Genomic DNA, 27126 nt, shown 5'->3' on the forward strand with positions numbered 1-27126 from the left:
TAAATGCTTCCATCCAGTCTTAATTTAACAGATTTTATAACATAACTTACTACAAAGAATCATGCACGTTATCAACAAATAAAGTGCAACAAATTTGACAGTTTTGATTACTCATGTTTAATTCCAAATTGTATTGCATTCAATAACTGTCACCTTTTGTGGTTCTGTATTTAGTAGCAAGAGATCATAACCAAAAGGTACATGGGTGAAATTACATACTGCAACAGTTTTATGCAGTTGTGCATTTCTTTAGTAACAAGATCTTCACCATAGGCATTAAGATCAGGCAAAATTAATGCAATTCAAACAGTAATTTAAAGCCAGCCAAGATTCTCTCTCCTCTTCCCTGTGCCCCCAAAGTAAGCCCATGAGTTATGACATCCAATCTATGATACCAGAAACAATGCTACCAGTTCATTTTATAAGCAAAGAAACACATTGGGGTCTTACTAAGAAGCCCCACAAATCATTAGTGGCAGTGAGGTGTTGAGCAGAGGAACAGATGTATGCAGGAAATAATGTCAACCAGAGCTTGGATGAAAGTTATGTGTGATCTGAGTTTTAGTTTAAAAAGCATTAAACTTGATGAATTGTCTTTACATCCACCATACCAATCAGTAAATATCTGGGAACTGTATGCTGCACTAATGACTTGCCAATAAGGTCATAATCTTCTAGACGCTGCATCGGATGTATTTTCTGGCTCCAGTGCTTCATGAAACTTCCACAGCCTGCCGCAACTCTTCAAACAATGGTGCAAGCTCTTTCTCCAAACTGACAATCAACCCTTTCAAGACAGAAAACAGCACAGTATAAAAGCAGTAAAACACATAGCCACTACCACAGATAACCGAGAATCGGACTGAAGGCAGCCATTTGGCTAATCATACCTGTGCTAGGGTTCAGAGCTATTCACCCATTCGCTTGCCTCACAACCTTTCCTTTTTCAAGTATTTATTCACTTCCCTTTTAAAAGCTATTATGGATTCCGCTTCCATCACTGTTTCTGATGGGGCATTCCATGTCCTAACAACTCCGTGTTAAAAATTGTCTTCTAACCTCTCCCTTCATTCGTTTGATTATCTAAAATTTATTCCAACCAATAGAAGCACTTTTTTCTTATTTACTTCAAAACCCCTCAATTTTGAATACTCCTTTCAGATTCCCTCTTAACTGTCTTTGTTCTGATGGAGAGCCCCCATTTCTCTAGTCTCTCCTCATAACTAAGGGCTCCCGTTCCTGGCATCAAATAATGAATCTCTTCAGATCCTCTCCATAGTTTTGACATGTTTGCTATATTAACAAATCGACAATATTCTAATTGTAGTATTACTTCTTTGCTTTTGTACTCTGTACCTCATTTATAAAACGTAGGGATCCATTTGCTGGCTGACTTTCAATAAAAATATATAGCTTTATCAACTTGCCTCTTTTAAAGTTTTGCAGTTTACTGTATGTATCTGTCCTCTCTGTAATCTTCCTCCCAAAATGTATCACTTCACATTACTCTGAATCAAACCTCATCTGACATCTACCTGCCCACGCTACTAACCCGTATATCTTCCTGAAATCGCTCAGTCCTCATCACCATTAACCACACTCCCTATTTTTGCATCTGTAAATTTTGACATTCCTCATTCCCCTCTTAACAGCTTTCTTGCTGCCCCATCTTTAACTATTGAGCAATTGCTTTATAACAGGATGATGCAAACATAGACTCGTGCATATATCCATACTCACTTTCTATTAAAATATATATTTTCTCTCCATTTACCAGTATGTTGATTTTTCTGTACACATCTAGCTATTTCATTTTAAAAAGTGACTCGTTAACATCTTCTCATTGGTTGTGTATTTTTCCCCTTTTAATTTAGGCAAAAGTGAGCAATCATATTGCTCAAAATCTTTCTCCCAAAAACATCAGTGATAAAAAATATAGGGATACAGCCACCAGTTCTTTACTCATCCTATATATGCTTCTAAATTTAAACCATCATATGTAATACTCAAAATCAACAGCCTTGCCCTGGGCCCACCCAATGCCATGACCATATAGCACCACACCCAGATACTGCAGGGCTGCCTCACGTGAACACATGCACAGGCCAACAATTCAATCCCTCGCTACTGCTTGCTGTCTCGCTCACTCCCTCCTGCCACACTGCAGCGCTGTTCCCAGCTTCCACTCTGCACTAATCCTATTGTGAAAGCACACTAAGAAAAGGAAGCAATTCAGAGTGCGCTGGAAAAACCAGCAAAGTATTGGCAGTGAGAGATAAATTCAGAAAGAATCAGGGGGGAGTTAAGAGACACAAGGTCTGAGTGTAAAATAGTGAAACGAAAGGAAACAGCAAGTCATAGTTAGGGAGGGGAAAGAGATTTAGCAGAAAGCAGCTCTTTTAGGAAGTCCCCAAAGCTGTTGATGCAGCCATGCATAACAGATAATGCAAAGCGAGGCACACAAGCCACAGAGGTAACAAGGTGTACCCAGACTGTCCAGAAAAATACAAAATGCTTCACAAGCAGAACCAGTCCAACCTTCCTTTAATCTGCCATTAGAACTGCACCCATTGCACTTTTTGACAAACAGGTACAGTGAGTGTGGGGTGCAACCTTCAAATTAATGTACTCCGGAGAGAGGTGGCTACATTATACTCAATTATTTAAAAACAAACACTAAGTACTAGTTTGAAGTAGCCAAAAGGTTCATTTCAAAGTAAGCTCACTTCAATTTGCAGATGGTCTTAGTCTGCACACATTTTTTCCAGAACCAGTTTTCCTGGTTTAAACCAGCAACAAAATCTTACAACAATGTAGTTGAAAGACTGGTTTTAAGAGTTTATCCAGAACATTGATTGTTTCTATTATTGCATAAACAGAGAAGCAGTAGTTTATGAATCAGAACTACCAGATTTCAAACTGTCCGGTCACTAGCATACAGCTGCATAACAGATATACTTGCATCACTTTATGAACCCCACCAGTCATTCTCCTCTACAAGTTTTCCAATTATCCCTCTTCACATCACCTTCCATCTAATACAACACCGGTGGATGCCCTGCCACAGCAAATTAAGGCCTTATGTGTTAATTGCCCATCCCTAATTGTCCTTGAGAAGATGGTGGTGAGCCGCCTCCTCGAACTGCTGCAGTCCGTGCGGTGAAGTTTCTCCCACAGTGCTGTTAGGTAGGGAGTTCCAGGATTTTGACCCAGCAACGATGAAGGAACGACGATATATTTCCAAGTCGGGCTGGTGTGTGACTTGGAGGGGAACGTGCAGGTGGTTCCCATGTGCCTGTTGCCCTTGTCCTTCTAGGTGGTAGAGATCGCGGGTTTGGGTGATGCTGTCTAAGAAGCCTTGGCGAGTTGCTGCAGTGCATCCTGTGGATGGTACACACTGTAGCCACTGTGCGCCGGTGGTGGAGGGAGTGAATGTTTAGGGTGGTGGCAGGGGTGCCAATCAAGCGGGCTGCTTTGTCCTGGATGGTGGCGAGCTTCTTGAGTGTTGTTGGAGCTGCACTCATCCAGGCAAGTGGAGAGTATTCCATCACAATCCTGACTTGTGCCTTGTAGATGGTGGAAAGGCTTTGGGGAAGTCAGGAGGTGAGTCACTCGCCGCAGAATACCCAGCCTCCGACCTGCTTTTGTAGCCACAGTATTTATATGGCTGGTCCAGTTAAGTTTTTGGTCAATGGTGACCACCAGGATGTTGATGGTGGGGGATTTGGCGATGGTAATGCCGTTGAATGTCAAGGGGAGGTGGTTAGACTCTCTCTTGTTGGAGATAATCACTGCCTTGCACTTGTCTGGCACAAATGTAACTTGCCACTTATCAGCCCAAGCCTGGATGTTGTCCGGGTCTTGCTGCATGCAGGCATGGACTGCTTCATTATCTGAGGGATTGTGAATGGAACTGAACACTGTGCAATCATCAGCGAACATCCCCATTTCTGACCTTATGATGGAGGGAACTTCATTGATGAAGCAGCTGAAGATGGTTGGGCCAAGGACACTGCCGAGGAACTCCTGCAGCAATGTCCTGGGGCTGAGATGATTGGCCTCCAACAACCACTACCATCTTCCTTTGTGCTAGGTACGACTCCAGCCAATGCAGAGTTTTTCCCCTGATTCCCATTGACTTCAATTTTACTAGAGCTCCTTAGTGCCACACTCGGTCAAATGCTACCTTGATGTCAAGGGCAGTCACTCCCACCTCACCATTGGAATTCAGCTCTTTTGTCGATGTTTGGACCAAGGCTGTAATGAGGTCTGGGGCCAAGTGGTCCTGGCGGAACCCAAACTGAGCATCGGTGAGCAGGTTATTGGTGAGTAAGTGCCGCTTGATGGCACTGTCGAAGACACCTTCCATCACTTTGCTGATGGGGCGGTAATTGGCCGGATTGGATTTGTCCTGCTTTTTGTGGGCAGGACATACCTGGGTAATTTTCCACATTGTCGAGTAGATGCCAGTGTTGTAGCTGTACTGGAACAGTTTGGCTGGAGGCGCGGCTAGTTCTGGAGCACAAGTCTTCAGCACTACAGCCAGGATGTTGTCAGGGCCCATAACCTTTGTTGCATCCAGTGCACTCAGCCGTTTCTTGATATCACGTGGCGTGAATCTAATTGGCTGAAGACTGGCTTTTGTAATGGTGGGGACATCGGGAGGAGGCCTAGATGGATCATCCACTCAGCATTTCTGGCTGAAGGTGGCTGCAAATGCTTCAGCCTTGTCATTGAGGATGGGGATGTTCACAGAGCCTCCTCCTCCTGTTAGTTGTTTAATTGTCCACCACCATTCACGACTGGATGTGGCAGGACTACAGAGCTTTGATCTGATTTGTTGGTTGTGGAATCGCTTGGCTCTGTCTGTAGCATGTTGCTTCCGCTGTTTACCATGCACGTTGTCCTGAGTTGTAGCTTCACCAGGTTGGCACCTCATTTTTCAGTACGCCTGGTGCGGCTCCTGGCATGCTCTTCTACACTCCTCGTTGAACCAGGGTTGATCCCCTGGCTTGATGGTGATGGTAGAGTGAGGAATATGCTGGGCCATGAGGTTACAGATTGTGCTGGAATAAACTTCCATCTTAAAAAAATATATACTTCCATCTTTAATTTTTAAAAAACAATAGATGTTTTCAGGATAGAAGTATGTCAACTGTCACAGATCTAATTTCTACGTACATTTATGTTTTGGTCTTAATTTGGTCTGGTGAAACCCATTGCAATATCAAACACCTTGAGGTGAGGTCATTAAAGGAAGTGTCAATGCCTACAATATCTCTTCTCGTTTCACAAACTGTTCTGCCATCATAGCCTTCTCAAGTCTTTACCACCATTACATCATCAGGAAATCAACCTCGTATTTTATAAATTTATCTCCAGACGTACCAACAACAAAGTTTACCTAAAACAGGCCACAAAGAGGAACTCCCAACGCAACTAATTTAGACACCTATTTTAATCTTTGTTCTGGTAGGATTTTCTCAATTTATTTTGTGTGACTTCATTTTACTAACAAGAAAAAAAGATTGTGCACATGGAAGTTCAGGGTGATAATTCCAGTTTGCTAAGCCAGTATACTATATGCCAAAATAGCCTTCCCTGTCTATGACTTACAGAAGCACCTGCATTTGTAACTAATTTCAGCTGCTTCAACTGTAAGAGACATTCTACCGCAAAGGTCAGCGCCTAAACATCCGTAATCCCATTTCTTATAGAGAGAGAAAAAAGGAGCAAAAGCAAATGTCAGCTTTAGCTCATCTGAGACAGAAGGTGGTGGGTTCGAGCCCCACTAAACTGTTTGTTTTGTAAGTAAATACGGCAGCCGTATGTGCACAGCAAATATTGCTCTTATCAATAAAAGCACTTATAATTGCTTTTATATTTAGCCAACCAATCTGGAAGGTTATCAAAAATGTTTTGTGAAGAGCTCCGTTCTATGTTTGAGATACTGAAACAATACTTGCACTGGATGTGACTTTAATGTACTTCATATGAATGTGGTAAGATAAATTGAAAAACTATTTTAATTGTCTTCAGCATCATAACAGACTGATCCAAAATGTTAAAATATATACCACTATAATGTATACAAGATGAAGTACCTGTGTTAGCGTTGCTGTTGGCTATGAAGCTAACTACCAAAGGCAACCGATTAAACTGCACAACCTGGAAAGCAAAAAGGACAATAACAGCAAAAATCACTAAAGCAAAACATTGTTCTGGTCAAAACTCAATCAAAAAATTCAGTACTTAAAGTTTGTGAACAGTTAATAGGATCCAACTGGTCATCTTCCTTGGTGATGCTCTTTACAATGAAACTGGGAGCTCAAGACACAGGAAAACTATGCCAGAGGGAATGGTTGAGTGTTAAAGCAACACTATAATAAAGCTGATAAAACGAGTGGGTCTCAACCAAACCATGCAAGTTTTTAAAAAAACATTTATCATGTGGTGACCAGCTTCCCATCAAATGTTGCTGGTGCATCATTTGAGGCCAAGTGATGAAACGGGAAGCATCTCTACATAGAATTGATTCCCACCGCTTTATTACCCCATCGAAAACGATGCCGGACAAAGATACAGCATCACAATTCAGCACCTAGTCTCAGAAATGCATTAAAAGATGTGAATGAATGCTGTTTGTTGGCTTTTCGTATCTTCATGCTCTTCCCTTGGAGGATAGCGTGAAGTAATGGAAGGATTCACAGGCGGATTCACAGTCTGACAGGCCGCAACAGGATCACACCTTCTATGGCCGTAGCCATCTTTATACCAGCCGATAGGAGAGTTAGTCCTATACAGAGGGAGGGTTTTATGGACTCTCTCAACCCATACGATGAGGGAGGGGGGTCACCCACACCCACCGGATGCGAGAATCCCGCTGGATGTCAACCCAGAATTCAGAGGTGGAGCTCCTGTCTCCACTGATTAATACTGCAAATGAGCAGCTCAAGAAAGGAAATTTGTACCTTTTAAAAATACAATGAAGGCGGCTCACCACCACCTTCTCAAGGGCAATTAGGGATGGGCAATAAATGCCGGCCTTGCCAGCGACGCCCACATCCCGTGAACGAATTTTTAAAAAAAAAATTGCTACGACTGGCTTGGCAAAGTCTGCAGCAGCCCCTACAAATGAAATGCATCAATTTAACTTACTCCGTATCCAGGGCGTGGAATTGCTTGAATTAAATCACGAGCTCAGCCCAGCCTTGAACGGCGTGGGCTGATGTGCACAGCAAATGGCTGAGAATAGAAGCCCCGCCCACAAGCAGGCAAGTAAAACTCATTAATTTAAAGTGACAGTCTGTTATCGTAAATAAAAATAACATACCTTATTATAAAAAGCCAAGGAAATGATTTAATTTACTGAAACTTACAGAAGTTAAAAGTAAAAAAAATTAAAATTTTTTGATCATTAAAAAATGTAAAATTTTTTTTTAATGATCAAAAAATATTCAGAGTAATTTGACTTTCCACATTTTTTAAATTTAATTTTTTGTTGTTTTGCAGTCATTAACAGTCATCGCACTTTCAAAAAGTAGTGTATAGCTGGTATTTCACAGAATCATAGAAAGGTTACAGTGTGGAAGGAGGCCATACGGCCTCTCGGGTCCGTGCTGGCTCTATGGAAGAGCAATCCAGCTAGTCCCACTCCCCTGCCCTATAGCCCTGCAAATTTTTTCCTTTCAAGTACTTATCCAATTCACTTTTAAAGGCCATGATTGAATCTGCCTCCACCACCCCCTCTGGCAGTGCATTCCAGATCCTAACCACTTGCTGTGTAAAAACGTTATTCCTCATGAGACCTTTGGTTCTTTTGCCAATCACCGTAAATCTATGTTCTCTGGTTTCTTGACCCTTCCGCCATTGGGAACAGATTCTCTCTATCAACTGTCAAGACTCTTCATGATTTTGAATACCTCTATCAAATCTCCTCTCAACCTTCTCTGTTCCGAGGAGGACAACCCCAGCTTCTCAGTCTACCCACGTAACTAAAGTCCCTCATCCCTGGAATCATTCTATTAAATCTCTTTTGCACCCTCTCAAAGGCCCTCACATCTTTCCTAAAGTGCAAGGCCCAGAACCGGAAACAATACTCCAGTTGTGGCCGAACCAGTATTTTATAAAGGTTCATCATGACTTCCTTGCTTTTGTTCTCTATGCCTCTATTTATAAAGCCCAGGATCCTGTATGCTTTTTTAACCACTTTCTTAACTTGCCCTGCCACCTTCAACAATTTGTGTACATATACCCCCAGATCTCTCTGTACCTGTACCCCTTTTAGAATTGTGCCCTCTAGTTTATATCGCCCCTCCTCATTCTGCCTACGGAAATGTATCACTTCGCATTTTTTGCGTTGAAATTTCATCTGCCACGTGTCCGCCCATTTCACCAGCCTGTCTATACCCTCATGAAACCTATCACTATCCTCCTCACTGTTCACTACCCTTCCAAGTTTTGTGTCATCTGCAAATTTGGAAATTGTGCTGTACACCCAAGTGCAAGCCATTATTATATATCAAGCAGTGGTTCTAGTACTGACCCCTGGGGAACACCGCTGTACACCTCCCTCCAGTACGAAAAACAACTGTTCACCACTACTCTTTGTTTCCTGTTAGTCAATTCTGTATCCATGTTGCTACTGCCCCCTTTTATTCCATGGGCTTCAATCTTGATGACAAACGTATTATGCCGCACTTTATCAAACGCCTTTTGAATGTCCATATACACCACATCAACTGCATTTTCCACCGTGCCTTTTGGTGGTGCAAGTATCTTCGTTGCAACTGGGTAAGTTTACGAATGTTTCCTGATTGTGTTCGATTGTAGCGTAGGTGGCCCTTTAATTCATAACTGTCAAACCGCCAGCGAACCAATGGGAGCATGTTCACAATTTCAGGGTTTTACTACGTACGTGCGCATTCGTGAACTTACTCCATTGATCTGCCGGCGTTCGGAGAGGCCTCGGGTGAATAATTTGTGGTCCAATATGTAAGTAGAATATACTGAAAGAACTACACATGTACCATCTGCTTTGGCAGTTCAGCAGCTAAATTAAAAAGGACTAAAATCTTACAATAAATTATTCACTAACAGGCAGAGGTATCAGTATTTAAGCTGACAAGCTGTACCATAACTGTAGCTGTTAAAAGTTTAAGATTGCGTAGGAATGTCAACAGTATCTTAACAGCTCGGTCAACAATTTTATCCCTGTCAGAATGGCAGTACAGTACCGGCCAATTTTGGAGATTTATTTTGAGGATGGATACTGCAGGCACTGCAGCTTAGCAGTATAACTGCAGCATATAAGTGCAGTTACACTGCCTACCACAGGTGGGACCCAAGAGCAAGTTTTACTGCACACGTATATAAAAAGGTTCCCCTGTAGTAGCCACAATTTAATAAATATTCCTGATCCTACTAGAGGAAATATAAAACATCACATTTAAATACATTCAACATGTCTCTGCAGAGGGAGGGGCAGGCTGATTTAAGAAAGAAACACATCACAACCTGATTGCAACTGCACAAGTGACCCAGCCATCCTGATCTAGAGGTGTGTAAAGCTGCTATGCCAATATGGATAGCCCTGCCACCCAATGCATCCTCCTGGAAAGACTGTTAAAAGTGTACGTCTATACCAATATATCAACCAGGGTACTTTTTCTTTAAAAAAAAAAGCACCCACACTTAACATGCAACAAGAACGTGCATGTTGTCCATTAGAATATGACTTCCAAGTTAATTTTTTTTAATGCAATTTGGATTCTATTAGTAAAAATACATGTAATGAGGTGGGTAGAGGAGAGTCATGTACTAACCACTTTAATTGACACACTCATTAAGTATAGAAGATTGTTCACAAAAAAATTACCTGGTAAGTATTGTAATAGCAAATGATGCTCTTGTTCTTTGAAAGTCCCAGCTTGCTTCCTTGATCTGTTGCTAGGGCAAAGGTAGAGAGGAATCCAGGTCTCAGTGCATGTTCTGGTGCATTATCATTAGCCACTGAAGGAAAATAACCCATGGGAGCAATTAATTTCTACTACTCCACTAGCACAAATGTAGCAGGTTACTGTAGAAAAGCACATTAACAAAACACTCCATCAAAACAGAAAATCTCATCGCTATTCAAGCAGCAGCAGTGACATTCTGAAGGGAACATTTTTTTTGGTACGACTGGGGCGGGGAAAATTCCAAGTAACTTCAACGCTCTGAAAACAGAACCTAAATCGTCATTATTATTTTAGTGCAGCCTCATATGGGTTGAGCACTCAACCAACAATCATCAAACCATGGGTTCAAGTATGGTTCAGTCACTCCAACTTCCCTGTTTCAATTAGCTTAAGTTTGGTCAGTTTTCATTCACTCATTAAATGGAGTGTTATATGAATAATGCATTTTAGTTCATGAGGAAAAGTTAGAACAGCATCTCCTGTAAATTCTATGCAAGTCACTGGTCCCATTTTTCAACATTTAAGGCTGAAGAATTATGCCGAAGTCTCCATTAAACAGATTTCTTACAAATATTACTGAATCAGTATCCAGAGTATCTTGCTCATAGAGATCATGGACCAAAAAATAATAAATCCTGGGTTGGGGAGGAAAAAAAATTAAAAAGGGCAATCCACAGAATAGCAGCACAGTCGTCTCAGTTTGGAAGCACCCTAAATTACTTCCCCCCCACGTCGGAGCCTGTGGGTTCAAGCTCCATTATGGACTTGAGCACAGAGTCTAGGCTGACACTTCGTACTGTCTCTCAGATGAGAAGTTAAGTAGTCTGCCATTCCCAGGTGGATGTAAAAAAAATCCCACTGAATTATTTGAAGAGGAGCAGGGAGTTCTTCCAACCTCCTGGAACATTTCTCCCTCAACCAGCACCGCCAAAAAAAAATCTAGTTGTTCATTCTCAATTGCAGTTTGTAGAACCTCCCATTTGCCATCTTTTGGATAAGACATTAAACCCAGGCTCCATTTGCCCTCTCAGGTGGACGTAAACAATCCCACGGCACTACTTCAAAGACGACCAGGGGGAGTTCTCCTCGGTGTCCTAGCCAATATTTATCCCTCAATCAACATCATTAAAAGAGATTATCTGGTCATTATCTCATTACTGTTTATTGGACCTTGCTGTATGCAAATTGGCTACTGCATTTCCCTACATTACAACAGTGACTATTTCAAATGTAATTCATTGGTTGTAAAGCACTTTGGGACACCCTGAGGACATGAAAGGCGCTTTATAAATACATTAATAAATGCGTTTTGTGCCCCTGCCAAAGTGGAATTTCACCCCCACTGTGTTTGGACAGACTAAAAAGTTTGTTCAGTGATGTAACTAATTTTATATAATCGGGAAGTGATAAAGTACATTAATTTTCAACCTGTACTATCTAGTTTGAAGTTTATTTGGACACTGCAGTAGTCCTTCCAAATAGATGATAAAATGGTAAGGACCATAACGCAATTACTGATAAGTTACAAGATCACAGCAACAGAGCAGGTGCAGGTTTAATGAGCAGCTATAAATTACCTTTAATTACAGGCACTCCATCTCTGTCAGACACTACAATGGCATGAAGGCCCTCGACACTGTAAAACAATGACGCAAAATTATTCACCTTGTGCTAATCAGGCATCTCTACATTTGTATCAGAATTTAAAAAGTGCAATTATTGCACAATAGGATTTTATTCATTGAAAAATTGTAATGAAAAACACACAGAACTAATAAGAACATAAGAAACAGGAGCAGGAGTAGGCCACACAGCCCTTTGAGCCTGCTCCGCCATTCAATAAGATCATAGCTGACCTTCTACCTCAACTCCACTTTCCACCTGATCCCCATATCCCTTGATTACCTTAGAGTCCAAAAATCTATCAATCTCGGTCTTGAACGTACTCAACGAGTGAGCGTCCACAGCCCTCTGGGGTAGAGAATTCCAAAGATTCACGACCCTCTAAGTAAAGAAATTCCTCATCTCAGTCCTAAATGTCCGACTGCTTATCCTGAGACTATGTCCCCTAGTTCTAGATGTGCCAGCCAGGGGAAACATCCACTCAGCATCTACCCTGTCAAGCCCTCTTAGAATCTTATGTTTCAATAAGATGACCTCTCATTCTTCTAAATTCCAGAGCGTATAGGCCCATTCTACTCAATCTCTTCTCATAGGACAACCCTCTCATCCCAGGAATCAATCTAGTGAACCTTTGTTGCACCGCCTCTAAGGCAAGTATATCCTTCCTTCGGTAAGGAGACCAATACTACACACAGTAATCCAGGTGTGGTCTCACCAATGCCCTGTACATTTGCAGCAAGACTTCCTTACTCTTGTACTCCAACCCTCTTGCAACAAAGGCTATCATACCATTTGCCTTCCTAATTGCTTACTGTACCTGTATGTTAACTTTGAGAAATCAATGCTTGCAATGTTGTCAAGTGTTAAGAATTTTAAATATATTAACATTCTGCTTGGGCTCTTCTACGACATCACTGAAGCTCCTTGATAATTCAGCAGCACATAATTGATTTAACTGGAACTCAAGTACTTCCGTTCTTGAGTATCATTAAAATTACAACAGTTACTCAGATTTCCCACCCTTCCTCCCCCTGTAAAAAGTCATTCAGTTTATTATTTCACGTGATAGATTTGCATAATAGAGGAAAAAGTTTATTTAAATCCACTGTATTAAATTAAATTTTGAATCTAAAATAACAATGCACAGAAAAATACATTCTGGCAGGAGCTGCATTATTCGATTCAGTGAGGTAACAACCACTGTGACTGACTATCAAACTATTTCCATTCCTTATAAATTAAATGTTAACTTAGATGAACTCTAACAGCCATCTCCTTTTCCTCTGTTTGCTACAGAAAATCCCAAACTAAAGAAAATGGTAGTAGTGTGGCTCATAAAGAATCTACAAGCGGGATAGTTTACAAACCTTTACGGCCTGCTGCAATAACTACAGGGCCATTTAATGTTGCTACATTTAGATGGTCTCACATTGGTATGAAGTTAGGATCACTCTTGTCCACATTAAGGCAGTCTCACTTTTAATGTGGCCTATTCTAAGCTATTAAAATGGTGTTTATTTTTGTTTCTAACAAAATTGAACAGAACACATGCTTGGACCCAGTCCCAATGAATATGATATTTATCCAATATGCTGACCTAACCACATAATGGCACTTGTGACCATCAATTGTGTTATTTTATTTGGTCCACAGTTTGGATAAATATCACGTCCAGGTCACAGACAGGTATCTTCTAATTAGGAATTTAAATTTAAAAGTGAACTTCACAGCAGGTTTAATTTTAACAGTGGCAGATGTAAAATTAATCACTTGTCCTGTTGTGCATAAGGACATCATGGTCACTGGTCCTTTCTTCACTCGAAGAACATAAGAACATAAGAAATAGGAGCAGGAGTAGGCCAATCGGCCCCTCGAGCCTGCTCCGCCATTCAATAAGATCATGGCTGATCTGATCCTAACCTCAAATCTAAATTCATGTCCAATTTCCTGCCCACTCCCCGTAATCCCTAATTCCCTTTACTTCTAGGAAACTGTCTATTTCTGTTTTAAATTTATTTAATGATGTAGTTTCCACAGCTTCCTGGGGCAGCAAATTCCACAGACCTACTACCCTCTGAGTGAGGAAGTTGCTCCTCATCTCAGTTTTGAAAGAGCAGCCCCTTATTCTAAGATTATGCCCCCTAGTTCTAGTTTCACCCATCCTTGGGAACATCCTTACCGCATCCACCCGATCAAGCCCCTTCACAATCTTATATGTTTCAATAAGATCGCCTCTCATTCTTCTGAACTCCAATGAGTAGAGTCCCAATCTACTCAACCTCTCCTCATATGTCCACCCCCTCATTCCCGGGATTAACCGAGTGAACCTTCTTTGTACTGCCTCGAGAGCAAGTATGTCTTTTCTTAAGTATGGACACCAAAACTGTATGCAGTATTCCAGGTGCGGTCTCACCAATACCTTATATAACTGCAGCAATACCTCCCTGTTTTTATATTCTATCCCCCTAGCAATAAAAGCCAACATTCCGTTGGCCTTCTTGATCACCTGCTGCACACCTGCATACTAACTTTTTGATTTGCTTGCACTAGGACCCCCAGATCCCTTTGTACTGCAGTACTTTCCAGTTTCTCACATTAAGATAATAACTTGCTCTCTGATTTTTCCTGCCAAAGTGCATAACCTCACATTTTCCAATATTGTATTGCATCTGCCAAATCTCCGCCCATTCACCCAGCCTGTCTATATCCCCTTGTAGGTTTTTTATGTCCTCCTCACTCTCTACTTTCCCTCCCATCTTTGTATCATCTGCAAACTTTGATATGTTACACTCGGTGCCCTCCTCCAAATCGTTAATATAGATTGTAAAGAGTTGGGGACCCAGCACCGACCCCTGCGGAACACCACTGGCTACTGGTTGCCAGTCCGAAAATGAACCATTTATCCCAACTCTCTGCTTCCTGTTCGATAACCAATCCTCCACCCATGCCAGAATATTACCCCCAATCCAGTGATTCTTTATCTTGAGCAATAATCTTTTATGTGGCACCTTGTCGAATGCCTTCTGGAAGTCTAAATACACTACGTCCACTGGTTCCCCTTTATCCACCCTGTACGTTATGTCCTCAAAGAACTCAAGCAAATTTGTCAGACATGACTTCCCCTTCGTAAAGTCATGCTGACTTTGTCCTATTAAATTATGTTTATCCAAATGTTCCGCTACTGTCTCCTTAATAATAGACTCCAAAATTTTACCCACCACAGATGTTAGGCTAACTGGTCTATAATTTCCAGCCTTCTGCCTACTACCCTTTTTAAATAAGGGTGTTACATTAGTAGTTTTCCAATCTGCCGGGACCTTTGCCAAGTCCAGAGAATTTTGGAAAATTATTACCAAAGCATCCACAATCCCTACTGCCACTTCCCTCAAGACTCTAGGATGTAAGCCATCAGGTCCAGGGGATTTATCCGCCTTGAGTCCCATTAATTTACTGAGTACCAATTCCTTAGTGATTTTAATCGTATTTAGCTCCTCCCCCCCCCCTAGAGCCCCCTGTTTGTCCAGTGTTGGTATATTCTTAGTGTCCTCTACCGTAAAGACTGAAACAAAATATTTGTTCAGCATTTTTGCCATCTCCATGTTTCCCACCATTAATTTCCCGGTCTCATCCTCTAAGGGACCTACGTTTGCCTTAGCCACCCTTTTTCTTTTTATATAATTACAGAAACTCTTGCTATCTGTTTTTATATTTTTTGCTAATTTATTTTCATAATCTATCTTCCCTTTCTTAATCAATCCTTTAGTTACTTTTAGCTGTCTTTTGAAGACTTCCCAATCTTCTATCCTCCCACTAAGTTTGGCTACCTTATATGTTCTTGTTTTTAGTCAGATACTATCCTTAATTTCTTAAATTTCTCTAGTTATCATTTAAGTCGCTCCTTAAAACCTACCTCTTTGACCAAGCGTTTGGTCACTTGTCCTAATATCTCATGTGGCTCGGTGCCAAATTTTGTTTGATAATCACTCGTGTGAAGCGCCTTGGGACATTTTACTACCTTAAAGGCGCTATATAAATGCAAATTGTTGTTGTTGTTGAACGATTGAGTTAACAACGCGATACAAATAAAACCTTTCATTTTCTTTGCTATTTAAGGTCACCTCATAGGGGCTCCCCCAGAGGAATAGTAACTTTATCCAGTGAGTAGCTGATTACTTGCAGTCCAAGAAGATCCCAGGCTGGTCGGTAGTCGTTAGCCAGAGCTGAGTTAGCTGATCTTGGCCAGAGCAATTCTGCTATCCGAATTGGTCTATGTACTTCGTGGGTTAGGGAAAAGAATTTTTAAAAAATCATCCAGGAGTCTCCCTCCTGATCGCTATACAATAACCTCTGCTGGAAATGGGCGAGTGTGGATATTGGATGAGTCGAGGTTCGGACTTGGCTGTGATGCCCTTCCAGTTGAATAACCTGCCAACATTCACTATGTGGGCTCACACGTGAATAACAGTTACTTGGACAACACCTGCCTGCAGGAGGGAAAATTAGGCAAAAAAGGGACCTCTCACATATACACTGTAAACCTACCCTTCCTCAGTCCAAAGCATGGTACTAATTCTACTCTCCCAACAGTGAAGAGAAAGGGGAATGGAATTAGAATGGGGAGCTGCCCATCCTCTTTAATATCAGTGCAGCTATTTTGGTTGTAGAGCAGTTTCGCTGGCACTAAGGAGGGCGGGACAGCTAACCTTCCAACCAGCATTCAACCAACTCATCTCCTTTGCTGAGATAGAAAACAAGCAGAGGCAATGCTGCTATTCAGACAGACAACAGGCATGCAGCAGAATGAGATGGGAAGGGGGAAGAGGACGTTAGAATGCTAGCAGCAAAGGTTTTATTACAGAATCCATTTTATGTTCAGGACCCCATTTTGTAATTAAAAGACAGTTTTGCAGAATCTGTTGAAACAGGCAATATCTGTAGTATGTCAACAAATCAGCTCAAATCTCCATGGCTGTACCGATTGTCATCATACAAGACAGCTTCGGCTAGTTCAAATCCTCTGATATGTTTGGCGACATATTTTTACCTTTTCTGTACTTGTAAGGACAGCTTTTGTTTTGAGACATACTCTCTAGAATGCTGAGTTGATGCAAGTTAGCTGTAAAACCAAGAATGAAGGTCATGGGGGAGGTGATGTAATGGCCTTTTAGCTGAGCTTAAAAGGAGAGACCACTGTAAGTAGGTTAGGGAAGACCTGGAGGCCCAGCAACCGAACTCAGCAAGGTCCCCTGCAGCCTTCGCTTCGTTGTGTATGTTGTTTGTATCATTTCCTCTAATAAAATCTGTAAAACTAAGATTCTGTGTTTAGAATCTTAAATCCTGGCACAAAAACACCAGATCAAAGCTAGTTTCTTGAAAGGCATTAGTCAACAGTTGGCACTCGTAGACGGAAAGCGAGTTCTTGCGTATTATAGATTGAGGCAGGAGACTTTGAGGACAGCACTACCTCAAGGTCTTAAAAAAAAAGCAGGGGAACTGCTTCGAGTCTACTGCTGAAACCGACCGATACTCTCCGCATTACAGGTTTTAAATTTGAAATATTTCGATTATACAATGGCCTCTTTACACTTAAAAGATGAGAAAGCGGCATTAGTAGTCAAAGAGAAAATGATTTTAGAAGATAATGAAAAAAGTACAAAGAAAGCTAGCAATTAAGAAATATAAAGGCCTAATTAATGAATTAATAGTACAAAGCCTATTAATGTGCGCTATGGTAGTATGCAAGATATTAGCCAATCGGAAATTAACTAAAGAAAAATCAGAAATGGAAACGCAGAGTAGAAATAAGGAAAGAATTATTTATACTCTTACCTAGGCAACTGTTTGTAAAGGTATCTCTTCAAGTCCTGTGTAAAGGAAAGCCACTTCAAGATTTTTATTGCATTATTATAATGTAACCACATTGCAAACTTTGTTTGAAACAAAAATTGAGGTTCAAACCTCTCGCTGTTCCAATAAGCCACCATGGATTTATTTTAAAGGATTGTTTAAAAACATGTTAACCTGCAGCCAACATGCAAGATTGATTTAAGCTTTTGTTTTCAATTGGTCAAAATATTTAACTCACACCAATCACGCATGAAATTCCACAGGAACATTCTAAAATAATATACCAGCAGTGAGGGTATGGAATAAGCGTTGGGGCCAAAGGCAACGGCTTCACTCTTCACAATGTTTAGCCATCCTAGATTGGATGCCAGCCAATCAGTCTAACAGCACAGAGGCACCGGGGGGACTTGAGAGAGAGGGTGAGGAGGAACGGGGCAAGGCCACAGTGAATCTTCAGGCGTGCAGTAAATATAATCGAAACTTCACCTTGCATTATTTCTTGGATCACATGCAGCAAGATCAAGCCCAAGGGGCAGATATCAGGTCTAGGGGATTGCACGGAACCACTGCGGAACACTATGTTGGAACTGAGCTTTGAAGTCAAACAAAACAATGGAAGCTTCCTCCTCCGAGTTTTGTTTTTTGAAGAATTAGAAAAGGAAGTAAAAAATAACAACTTACCTTGCCAGTGGGGTCCAGAGATGTTAGATGGAACTTCTGTTTACATTTAAATTGGCTGTATGGGTTACAGCAGCGGGAACACATTCACTGCAGCACACAGCTTGGTTGAAACGTACAGTATCTGCACATTTTATAATTGTCGGAATCTTTATTTACGTCATAGTGCTTGGAAAAAGCAGATTCTTCACATATGCTCTTTAAACATGCTACAATTTAGGCAACCTAGCAAACTTCATTTCCACATTTCCTCTTAGTAATTAGAAAAATGTTACTTACATCTGCCATTTTCCTTTAAAATTTCACACGAGACAAACTCAATTCTGAAACACAAAACAGTGTGGTAAAGTGCTTCCTTCTAAATACATGACTTTATTCTTATGTGTGGGTCTGACCATGGCTCAGTGGGTAGCACTCTCGCCTCTGAGTCAGAAGGTTGTGGATTTCAGTCCCACTCCAGAGACTTGAGCACATAATCTAGCCTGACACTCCAGTGCAGTACTGAGGGAGTGCTGCACTGTCAGATGGGACGTTAAACCGAGGTCCCTTCAGCCCTCTCGAGTGGACGTAAAAGATCCCATGGCACTATTTCAAAGAAGAGCAGGGAAGTTCCCCCCCCCGGTGTCCTGGCCAATAAAGACAAAATGATAGAATTACAACTAATTATCATATACAAACTGAGCCACAACACAGAAGCAAGATGAGTGGAGGAATTTAAGATTTTAAAAATCAATGGCTTTTGTGCGACTTTGTGTCCAGCAAGACAATAGACGTTTCTGAGGAAAGGAATATTTTGGGTAGCCAGTGGTCCGATGCTCCCTCTATTCTGCCTAGCAACATGCCAGAGCCGCAATCTCATTTCCTTATTGCACCACTGTGACATTTTTCGTACCAGCTATCTGGGCAAAATTGACGATTTTGGGGTAGTGTTTATACAATTTGACCATGGTCGCTAGGCACTGGGTTGAGATTACCCAAACTCATTTCACTGAGGGCCCTTACAACCAGAGGGGGCTTTCACCCCATCAGTGTGCTGGATATAATCTCAGGTTCCAAAGATGCTAGGCCAGCATAACATATAGGCCTGACTGTTCCAAATTTCTACGGTTTACCTTTCTGTTCCCTTAAAATCACACAAACGTATTTATGCAAAAATCTTGACGTATTGAAAAACAGATATCATTGGGAACATTAATTCTTGATTTTAAAAATGAACTAATTCTGGAGAAATGGAGAACTAAATATTCTGCTACGTGTGACCAAACCCACCATATTCCACAGCATTAAGAATTTGGACAGCTCTTAGTGTACAATCCTAACCATTCCAAAACAGAGAGCACGTTCCAGAATATATACTAGGAAGCCATCGAGTGGTCAAATGCAGGCTTCACATATCTAGACAACAACAGTAACACCCAAATTCTCTGCCCTATACAAAAGAATCTCTCTTTCTCCCTCCAACAGTGCAGAAATTCCTGAACCTCAACAAATACATTTCTAAACTCCCCTGCTCTTCTTCGAAAATGGTGCCGTGGGATCTTTTACATCCAGCTGAGAGGGCAGACGTGGACCTCGGTTTAACTTCTCATCCGACAGTGCAGCACTCCCTCAGTGTTGCCAGCCTAGATTTTTGTTCTCAAGTCTCTGGAGTGGGACTTGAGCACACAAACTTCTGATTCAGAGGTGAGAGCGCTACCACTGAGCCACCTATCACATATGTAAACTTCACAGAAAACAAATAAAAGCTGTCCTATTTTAACATCAAAAAAATAAAGCTAAACCCAAAATTTACATGAGTTTGCAAGGGGTTCCACTCTCACTGATTGGAAATATCAGCCCTAAAGTCTCCCAACATCTTTTCCAAAAAAATTACAACTTGCATATACATTATATTGAGTGTACAGCACAGAAACAGGACATTCGTGCCAACAGGTCTATGCTGGTGTTTATGCTCCACACGAGCCTCCTTCCTCCCTACTTCATCTCACCCTATCAGCATATCCTTCTATTCCTTTCTCTCTCGTGTTTATCCAGCTTCTCCTTAAATGCATCTATGCTATTTGCCTCAACTACTCCTTGTGGTAGCACATTCCATTCTCACCACTCTTTGGGTAAAGAAGTTTCTCCTGAATTCCCTATTGGATTTATTAGTGACTATCTTATATTGATGACCTCTGGTTTTGGACTCCCCACAAGTGAAAACATTTTCTCTACATCTATCCTATCAACCCCCCCACCCCCATTATCTTAAAGACCTCAATCAGGTCACCCCTCAGATTTCTCTTTTCTAAAGAGCCCCAGCCTGTTTAGTCTTTCCTGATAAGTATAGCACCTTTAACGTTGTAAAAGATCCCAAGGCGCTTCACAGGAGTGTTATCAAAATTTGACACCTAGCCACATAAGGAGATATTAGAACAGGTGACCAAAAGCTTGTCCAAAGAGATAGGTTTTATGGAGCGTTTTAAAGGCGGAGAGGGGGGTGGGGAGGTTTAGGGAGGGAATGCCAGAGCTTAGGGCCTAGGCAGCTGGAGGCACGGCCATCAATGTTGGAGCAATGGAAATCGGGGATGTGTAAGAAGCCAGAATTGGAGGAGCGCAGAGATCTGAGGTTTTAGGAGGTTACAGAGAACGGAAAAAAATAATCAAATTAACAGATAATTTAAATTCAGCAATTAACAGGGAGTAGACTGTAGTGAACAATGGCTTACAACAGACAAAACCTGGAATCCATAGTTTGAAGGGGAAACTATTGCTTCCAATTCCTTTATGGAGGGAATTTCAGTGCTTAGGGGTCTAAAAATAAAGAATAGGGGGTAGAGTTTCTGCTCGTTCCCGCCAGTAATATCAGCACAATCCGGTGGAATCAGCCGAACCAACATAAAAGATCGGGGGAGTTTAAACATGTGAGTTACGCCCAAAACCCACTTACGTTTGTGTTTTCCGCGATCTTTTACACTGGTTTAAGATTCAATTCGCTCCGGGATAAGGCCCCGCCCACAAAACTGGCCACGCCCCCAGGCCGACATTGCCAGATTCCGCTGGTTCGGGAAGCTCTTCAAATTGAGCTCGTTTTCATAGGCGCGCGGGCACTAGTCAGCACCCCATTTTAATAGTTTTTACATATCAAAAAATATTTAATTTACTAAGAAACTGACTAGTGTACACCAATGAAACTATTAAACGGTTCAGTATAAGTTTTTTTTTAAAAAGTCATTTTCAGTGATTTTAAAATCAGGTTACTCACAGACTAGACACTTATTAAAAATGTTTATTTTCTGCTGACAACCCCATTTTCTGCTGTATTTATAAATCTGCACCAGGTTCCCACTCTTAAATACATCATGGAATACTTTTTAATGGGAAAGAAAAGAAACAATTACCTTCTTTTACGCAAAAGCTGGTTCATGCATGATTTTACATTATTGTGATTACACAAATGCGTTTTAGCAGAAACTTGGAAGCGTAGCCGAACCGGCAGGATTTCGGGCACAATTTTCCCCGATTGTGCCCAAATGCATGAAAACTCTACTTCTCCCCCTCTTTCCTTCTCCTCCCCTCCCTCCTCTCTTCCCTCCCTTCCACTTATCCTCTCCCTTCTTCTTCTTCTCCTTCTCCTCCTCCTCCTCTCCTCCCATCCTTCCTTCTTCTCCTTCTCCTCCCCCCCTTCCTTCTTCTTCTTCTCCTCCTCCTCTCCTCCGTTCTTCTCCTCCTCCTCTCCTCCGTTCTTCTCCTCCTCCTCTCCTCCGTTCTTCTCCTCCTCCTCCTCCTCTCCTCCCTTCTTCTCCTCCTCCTCTCCTCCCTTCTTCTCCTCCTCCTCCTCCTCTCCTCCCTTCTTCTCCTCCTCCTCCTCCCTTCCTTCTTCTTCTTCTTCCCCTCCTCCCTTCCTTCTTCTCCTCCTCCTCCCTCCCTTCTTCTTCTCCTCCTCCCTTCCTTCTTCTCCTCCTCCTCCCTTCCTTCTTCTTCTCCTCCTCCTCCCCTCCCTTCTTCTTCTCCTCCTCCTCTCCTCCCTTCTTCTCCTCCTCCTCCTCCTCTCCTCCCTTCTTCTTCTCCTCCTCCTCCCTTCCTCTTCTCCTCCTCCTCCCTTCCTCTTCTCCTCCTCCTCCCTTCTTCTTCTTCTCCTCCTCCTCTCCTCCCTTCTTCTTCTCCTCCTCCCTTCTTCTTCTCCTCCTCCCTTCTTCTTCTCCTCCTCCCTTCTTCTTCTCCTCCTCCCTTCTTCTTCTCCTCCTCCCTTCTTCTTCTCCTCCTCCCTTCTTCTCCTCCTCCTCCCTTCTTCTCCTCCTCCTCCCTTCTTCTCCTCCTCCTCCTCTCCTCCCTTCTTCTTCTCCTCCTCCTCCCTTCCTTCTTCTCCTCCTCTCTCTCTCCCCACTAGGTGTGGAAACAATGCATTTTTTCTGCACGATGTGGAGATGCCGGTGATGGACTGGGGTGGACAAATGTAAGGAGTCTTACAACACCAGGTTATAGTCCAACACTCACCTGACGAAGGAGGAAAGCTCCGAAAGCTTGTGATTTCAAATAAAGCTGTTGGACTATAACCCGATGTTGTACGACTCCTTACATTTTTTTCTGCACAGGGTTGCAAGGCCTGTGGTGAACTCAGGTCTGTTGACACAGCCCACATCACGTGACCAGTGGCCGGGGTGGGTCAGCTGACCAGCCCCTGCAGAACCCAAACCGTTGTCCCCGCCGCCTCTCTCTCTGGAACTTGCTGGAAGTTTCCAGATCAGTCTGTAATTTAAAAAAAAATCCCTGAAGAACTGAGGCGATTTTAAAAGACATTTAAAGCTGATGTTCCGAACCGGAGGCGGGCTGTTACCCTGTGCCCCCCCGGGTTTCCAGGGGCCTGTCGATCCCCGGGCTCCAGCCGACTGACAGCCCCTGGGGGGGATGGGAGGCTGGGCCTCCGCACCGGCCCGGCCCGGCCCATCATCAGACATGTTGCTGACGACGCTGGTTGCCCAGGTTGAGGTGAGGTGAGGTGAGGTAGGCCCCAAAGCCCCGGGCCTCGGTTACCTGAGTGAGGGGGAGTTGAATCCAGGTTCCCGCCGCGGCTCGAGCTCCTCCCACCAACGGCCGCCTTTCACACCGGAACTGATCGCGCTACCCATAACGCAACGCGGCACTGGCATATCGTGTGTAAGGGGCGGGGCTGAGCACTGGTCACATGTGTAAGGGGCGGGGCTGAGCACTGGTCACGTGTGTAAGGGGCGGGGCTGAGCACTGCTCGTGTGTAAGGGGCAGGGCTAAGTAGTCACATGTGTAAGGGGCGGGGCTGAGCAATGGTCACATGTGTAAGGGGCGGGGCTGAGCACTGGTCACATGTGTAAGGGGCGGGGCTGAGCACTGGTCACATATAAGGGGTGGGGCTGAGCACTAGTCACATGTGTAAGGGGCAGGGCTGAGCACTGGTGTCATGTCAACATGTTTATAGAAGCACCTTTACGGTTGATAACTGTGGTCGAACATATTCCAGGAGGTTTCCTCACACAACTTCTCGCCTCCAACCTCCCTGCCCCACACTGCCGCCACTGGTCACCCAGCCCCTCCATCCTCGCTATGCCCCACCTTTCCACTACGAATCGGAGGGCGAACAGACTCTTCGTTACCGGATTGGATGATTCTTGACTGTTAAGTCCAACAACCTTTTCCCATCTCCGATAGTGTTATTTATATCCCGACGATTTTTCTCTTACGTTGCCTGCAGTGGTGAATCATAGAACGATACAGCACAGATGGAGGCCATTCGGCCCAGCGTGCCTGCTCTTTGCAAGAGTTATCCAATTAGTCTCACTGCCCCTGCTCTTTCCCTGAGCCCTGTAAATTTCTTCATGTATTTATCCAATTCCCTTTTGAAAGTTACGATTTGAAAGGAGAAATACTACAAAATGCTGCAGTACAGAGTGATCTGGGTGTCCTCGTACTTGAAACACAAAAAGTCAACATACACGTGCAGCAGGTAATCCAGAAGGCAAATGCAATATTGGCCTTTATTTCCAGGGGGATGGAGTAGAAAAGCAGGGAAGTTATGCTACAACTGTACAGGGTGCTGGTGAGACCACATCTACAGTTCTGGTGCCCTTATTTAAGGAAGGACACACTTGCATTGGAGGCAGTTCAGAGAAGGTTCACTAGGTTGATTTTGGGTATGGAAGGGTTGTCTTATTAGGAAAGATTGAACAGGTTGTGTCTATAACTCATTGGCATTTAGAAGAATGAGAGGAGATCTTATTGAAACATCCTCTCAGCATCTACCCTATCGATAGGGTAGATGCTGAGAGGATGTTACCCCTCATGGGGGAAATCTAAAACAAGGGGGCATAGTCTCAGAATAAGGGGTCACCCGTTTAAGACGGAAATGAGGAGGAATTTCTTCTCCCCGAGGGTCGTGAATCTTTGGAATTCTTTATCCCAAAAAGCTGTGGAGGCTGAGTCATTGAAGACTGAGTTTGACTCCCTTGCTGATTAAAAATGTATCTAAAGGATATGGGGAAAGGGCAGGAAAGTGGAGTTGAGCTTAAAAAAACAGATCAGCCATGATCTGATTGAATGGTGGAGCAGGCTCGAGGGGCCGAATGGCCTACTCCCGCTCCTATCGACTCTGTTCCCACCACATTTTCAGGTAGTGCAGTACAGATCATATCAAGTCGCATAAAAAAAGTTTCCTCATGTCGCCTCTGGTTCTTTTGCCAAGTACCTTAAATCTGTGTCTTCTGATTACTGACCCTTCAGTCACTGGAAACAGTTTCTCCTTATTTGCCCTATTACAACCATGCATGATTTTGAACACTTCTCCTTAGAACGGAGAAGGAGAAGGGGAGATTTGATAGGAGAATAAGCCCAGCTTCTCCAGTCACATCACTGAAGTCCCTCATCCCTGGTACCATTTTATTAAATCTCTTCTGCACCCTCTCCAAGGCCTTGACATCCTTCCTAAAAAAGTGTGGTACCTAGAGTTGAACACAATACTCCAGCTGAGGCCTAACCAGTGGTTTAATAAAAAAGGTTCAACATAACTGCCTGGGGCTATAAATGTCTGGGAGATTAATCTTTAAATTGTTGGAGGCTCCAGGACAATCCAGGAGGGTTGGCAACCCTAAGCATCTTTAAACAAACAGAGAGAAAAAAAAAATCAAGGCAAGAATTCAGGGAGAGATAAAGAGGCAACTTTGGAAGCAGTGAGTTGGAAGGCAGAACAACATTATACAAACTTCAGGACACAAGGAGGCTGATTGCATTGTGCCTGGGCTTGAAACAAAAACTGTGGCCCAACTCAAATCCAGCCAGGTTACACGCTTAAAATAACTTTTATTTGATATAGGTTAAGAGGATACATTAAATATATATTTAAATCAGCAATTCAAATTTACAATATAAACTAGGCCATTTTTACTGATTTCACAAAGATAGTACAAGAAAAGCAGAGCCAACATCAGAGGAATTTATGTATTCACAATTTAAGTAGGTTATTCCATTATCACCTTTGGGTAGGGTTTAACCTTCAGAATTCAAGTACGTGTGAGTGTTGTACATCTTGCAATAATGAAATTCTATACTTGACAGCAGCCCATTGACTATTCGCTATGTTACTGTGATACTGGGCGTGCAAAGGAAAGTTGAACATTTTCCGACTGGAGAGGAATTAATGACAGGAAGACATCAAATTTAATAAAAATCGCATGAATCAGCTCCCATGTCCCCTCACCCTCAAGGGTTAAAAGGGTCTCAAGTGAGCTATTCTACCTTCATCTTTCCTAGTTTTCCCAGAACAGACATCACAGTATTCAAATCCTAAATCTTCACATGAGATTTCTTCAAAACTGTATGTACATGGTCATATTTTTTTAAAAATGAAGGCTCAGTACAAACAAATGCAGCTCTTAAAAATTACAGAATTACAGCACAACTATACAATATTCACAGAAATCAAGTAGTTTATGTACTGCTATACATGCAACAGTGGACATTAATCCCAATAATTTTTCTACATAATCCTTAATATAAGGAATATGTCAATATACCACTCTATTGCTTGCTTTATTCAGTTAATAGGAAAGAGAGATAGGAAGAAGTGACAAAAATTGTTAATGAGTATACACATCATGCCAAAATAATTCTTTAGATTTAGAACTCAAAAAAAAAATGGGAATGTGTTTAAAATTTCAAGACTTAAAGGAGTAAGGAATGCATTAAAATCCCTCTCACTTGTTAGCAAAGTACTGGAATTGTATGGAGGGTCATTTTGTCATAGCTACTAAATATCTCAAAAAAGTACAAAAACTTCAATTGGAGATGCTAGCAGGGACGCCTCAACTAGTCAAATGCAGCCCAAGCAGCTAAGAATTGGGGTCACCCAGTCTGTGCGCTCCAACTCGTTTCGTTAGAACTGCAGTGGACATTAACACAAACAAACAGGACGACTTCCAAATTAAAAACTGCCACCCGATACTGGTTAAAACTTTTGATACTAACTTGACATTAATTGTATTAACATTTGATCATGTGCTTTTTTAAAAAGCTAATCTAGAATACACTGTATTGTATACAATAAAAAAAGTGAGGGGATGTGACAGACACACACGCATGACAGCCACTGCAAAGTGCTTTGGCTACAATCAGACACCTGTGTAAACAGTCCAAGGGCTGAGGGTTCTCACATTAAGGCTTGGTCACCAGACTTTTATTCCCCCCCCCCCCCCACCCCAAAAGAAAAAAAAAGTTGATAAATTGAAATGTCACCCTGTACACAAACATTTAAATTAAAAAAGTGAAACCCTGCCAACTAATTCAGCCTCCTCGGAACAAATCATTTAGTCTTGCCAGCTTTTCACAACTTTCCATCCTCATGAGCTCTGCTTTCTTCCGAAGTCTTTCATCTCGGTAAACTTTGGCTGCGTAAAGATAGTCATTTCCTTTTAAAGAAAAAAAACAAAAAATTAAATAGAGAGACCAGCAAAAACATCTTCCAAAAGATGTGGGTTGCTAGGTTGGCAGGCAGGCAGTGCTGTAGTATCACACTAAC

General features: G+C 42.3%; 2 protein-coding genes across 3 annotated transcripts in view; both read right to left on the reverse strand.

The window, feature by feature from the left end:
- Positions 1–101: 101 nt before the first annotated feature.
- lamtor3 (late endosomal/lysosomal adaptor, MAPK and MTOR activator 3) lies at positions 102–23229 on the reverse strand. Its single transcript, XM_067994510.1, has 7 exons — positions 23121–23229; positions 18387–18430; positions 17412–17446; positions 11537–11595; positions 9878–10011; positions 6105–6168; positions 102–787 (listed from the first exon to the last, which is right to left on the reverse strand). Exons 2-7 carry the CDS (start codon positions 18393–18395, stop codon positions 714–716), a joined length of 375 nt encoding a protein of 124 aa, XP_067850611.1. The 5' UTR covers positions 18396–18430; positions 23121–23229; the 3' UTR covers positions 102–713.
- Positions 23230–25392: 2163 nt separating this feature from the next.
- Positions 25393–27126, reverse strand: part of dnajb14 (DnaJ heat shock protein family (Hsp40) member B14) — a 40410-nt gene continuing 38676 nt past the window's right edge. For both annotated transcript variants that reach the window (XM_067994512.1, XM_067994511.1), the window contains exon 8: positions 25393–27016. In XM_067994512.1, the coding sequence (XP_067850613.1) occupies positions 26892–27016 (125 nt within the window). In that variant the 3' untranslated portion in view covers positions 25393–26891. The remainder of the gene's footprint in view (positions 27017–27126) is intronic.

Source organism: Heptranchias perlo, chromosome 1, assembly GCF_035084215.1.
Source record: "Heptranchias perlo isolate sHepPer1 chromosome 1, sHepPer1.hap1, whole genome shotgun sequence".
Classification (NCBI taxonomy): Eukaryota; Metazoa; Chordata; class Chondrichthyes; order Hexanchiformes; family Hexanchidae; genus Heptranchias; species Heptranchias perlo.

Bases quoted from the DNA above. Each gene is read 5' to 3' on its own strand.
- lamtor3 (XM_067994510.1), bottom strand. The intron at 6,169-9,877 runs GTAATTTTTTTG...TTTGCTTTCCAG, and splicing joins GCTATTACAATACTTACCAG to GTTGTGCAGTTTAATCGGTT. The intron at 788-6,104 runs GTACTTCATCTT...CTGTCTTGAAAG, and splicing joins CAACAGCAACGCTAACACAG to GGTTGATTGTCAGTTTGGAG.